Source organism: Bison bison, unplaced genomic scaffold (assembly GCF_000754665.1).
Source record: "Bison bison bison isolate TAMUID 2011002044 unplaced genomic scaffold, Bison_UMD1.0 scf7180017845612, whole genome shotgun sequence".
Classification (NCBI taxonomy): Eukaryota; Metazoa; Chordata; class Mammalia; order Artiodactyla; family Bovidae; genus Bison; species Bison bison.
In genome coordinates, this window is record NW_011476185.1 from 9,894 (window position 1) to 12,451 (window position 2,558).

The 2,558-nt window shown below is 60.8% G+C and overlaps 1 protein-coding gene across 1 annotated transcript in view; it reads right to left on the minus strand.

Moving 5' to 3' along the window:
- CCDC37 (coiled-coil domain containing 37) overlaps positions 1-2,558 on the minus strand; it is a gene marked incomplete at its 5' end in the record, with an annotated part of 14,374 nt that overhangs the window by 9,713 nt on the left and 2,103 nt on the right. Inside the window, 3 exons of the mRNA XM_010836083.1 lie at positions 130-293; positions 365-432; positions 2,319-2,505. Coding sequence (XP_010834385.1) covers positions 130-293; positions 365-432; positions 2,319-2,505 — 419 coding nt within the window. The remainder of the gene's footprint in view (positions 1-129; positions 294-364; positions 433-2,318; positions 2,506-2,558) is intronic.

Here is a 2,558-nt window from a genome sequence, read left to right on the forward strand (position 1 = left end):
AGGGCTGCAGGCGGGGAAGCTGCCAAGCAGGGGCCTGAACTGAGGGCAGGGGTCTGTCCACGGCCACTGCAGGCGGGATAGGGGAGTGGTGGGCGTGCAGGCCTGGGCCAGGTCCAGGCAGGGGCTCACATTCTCAGAGCCTGCACGGAGCTGCGGTCGTTCTCCCTGAGAAACTCATCGAACAGGGCTGCGTCCTTCTCCAGGAATTTCTCCGCCCGCTCCAGCTCGGCTTCCTCCTGGGCCGCCAGGCTCTCCAGCCGCTGGATCTCGCTCCGCTTCATGTCCAGGGCGTACTGAGGGCGGGAGCGGCATCATGCGGGCCCCACAGGGACAGGGCGCGGGGCCCATGGGGCAGCCAGCCTACCTGGATGAGAAACATCTGCCGGTTCTGGTCCACGTAGCTGTTGATGTTGTTGGGCTCCAGCTTCTTTTCTGCAGTGAAAGGCACGAGGCATCTGGGGGTGAGCAGGCAGTGGGAGCAGCATCCCCAGGCGGTGGCCAGGGACCTGTGAGCCAGGAGGTGCGCTACGCCCGCCCTGAGGCCTGGGTCACAACAGGGGCCACAACAGAGCGAGCTCTGCCCCCAGGCTGTGCAGATACAGAGCAGTCTGCATGGCTGGAGTCTGGCCAGGTGGGAAGTCCCTCCTCGGGTCTGACTGCAGTTGCTCTTGCTTGTAGCACCCTTCTCCCTAGAATGAGGCTCTGGACACCCCACCCTGGAAGTTTCACCTGGCTGGATGTCATGAGGAAAGGTCTATTGGCCAGGACAGTAACAGGATGGGTGGTGAGAGAGAAAACAAGGCAGCAAGATCTCTAGTTGGGGCGCCCTACGCCTCCAGCAAGGCTTCCCAGGCGGCACTGGTGGTAAAGAATCCACCTGCCAAGGCAGGAGATGCAAGAGACACAGGTTTGATCCCTGGGTTGGGAAGATCCCCTGGAGAGGAAATGGCAACCCACTGCAGTGTTCTTGCTGGGAAATCCCATGGACAGAGGAGCCTGGGGGGCGACAGTCTACAGGGTCACAAAGAGTCAGACATGACTGAGCATCTGAGCACACGTACAAGCCCCCAGAGGCTAAGTCCACCCTGGCAGGGTTCAGCCGGGTGGGAGGAAGCTGGGATGGCCATCAGGGCCGCCTTCTGGAGCACAAGCAGCGAGGCATCGCAGTTGGGGCCAAGGCCCACGGGGCCTCTTTGCCGGCCTTTCCGAGAGCATGGGCTGGGGTGCCCCCGCTGTGGATGCAACGGTGGGCTCTCAGCCTTGTCCTCAAACCCGCTCCTTTCCAGAAGGACGTGCCGCATCCAGGAGGCCTGTTTTAAGTCGAGACGCCTGGCCTGGCCGTCCTGAACTCCTCGAGGAAGTCAGACCTGCTGGGTCCAGTCTTGCCCACTTGGATGCCCCCTGCTACTCCCGGGTTTTAGCAACAACAGGCAGTGGAGGCAGAGAGAAGACACAGGTAGAACGCCACACTCCACACGTCAAAGACATTCAGGGCGGAGGCCGGGGTCTCTCCATGTTCACATTCAGGGCCCGTAGAGCCCAAGGGGTCCAGGACTCTGACCTCAACTGGTTCTTTCAAGCTTACTGGTCTATACTTCATCGGGAGAACACTGATGCATATGTTTAGTACTTCAGACTTCCTTGTTTTGTCCCTCAGTCGTGTCCGACTCTTTGTGACCCCATGGACTGTAGCCCACACACCAGGCTCATCTGTCCATGGGATTCTCCAGGCAAGACTACTGGAGTGGGTTGCCATGCCTTCCTCCAGGGGATGTTTCCAACCCAGGAATCAAACCCGGGTGTCCTGTGTTGCAGGCAGATTATTTACTATCTGAGCCACCAGGGAAGCCCTTCAGACTTCTTACCGGGTGATGAAAATAACAACAGCTCACACACAGCTGCCTCTCACTACATGCAGTGAGTGAAGACACTGAACCCCGGGACCCACGAGGCTAGTCAGCAGCAGAAGAGGCAGCAGCAGGACAAAGCTGACTTGCCCAGGACAGACAAGCCAGGTGAGATGCCTACATTCGACACACAGTGAAGCCTGCCCTCACGGCGCAGCTCAGCATTCCGACTGCACACACCGCCAGGGTTTAAAGGCTGCTAGGGTGGCAGTCCATCTGGAACTGATCCTTGCGGCCTGGGAGGCAGAGGTCAGGCATAAAGAAGGCCTGTTGCCCACCCCACACACACACACCACACCACAACCCCGCATGGCTCAAGCCCGCTAAAAGCACTGCTCTATAGGAAGGGCAAAGGCGGGCCTGGAGACCGGGGCTGGGGACCTCGGGGCACAGAGCGGGGGTGGGGTGCACCTCGGGTCATGGCGAGCTTCCAGGCCACCTGCTCGTGGAAGCTGCGCAGCTGCTCGTCCCGCTCCTCCTGGTCCTCCGTCTCGTCCTCCAGCTGCAGCTCGCGGCGCAGGCTGGTGTGCTTGGCAGACACCTTGGACGAGTAGGTCATCTTTTCATGCACCCGCAGCTGCTTCTTCTGCTCGCGGTCCTGTGGGAGGCGGGCAGGAGGGCAGGGCTGGGTGGGGACGGACGGACCGGCCC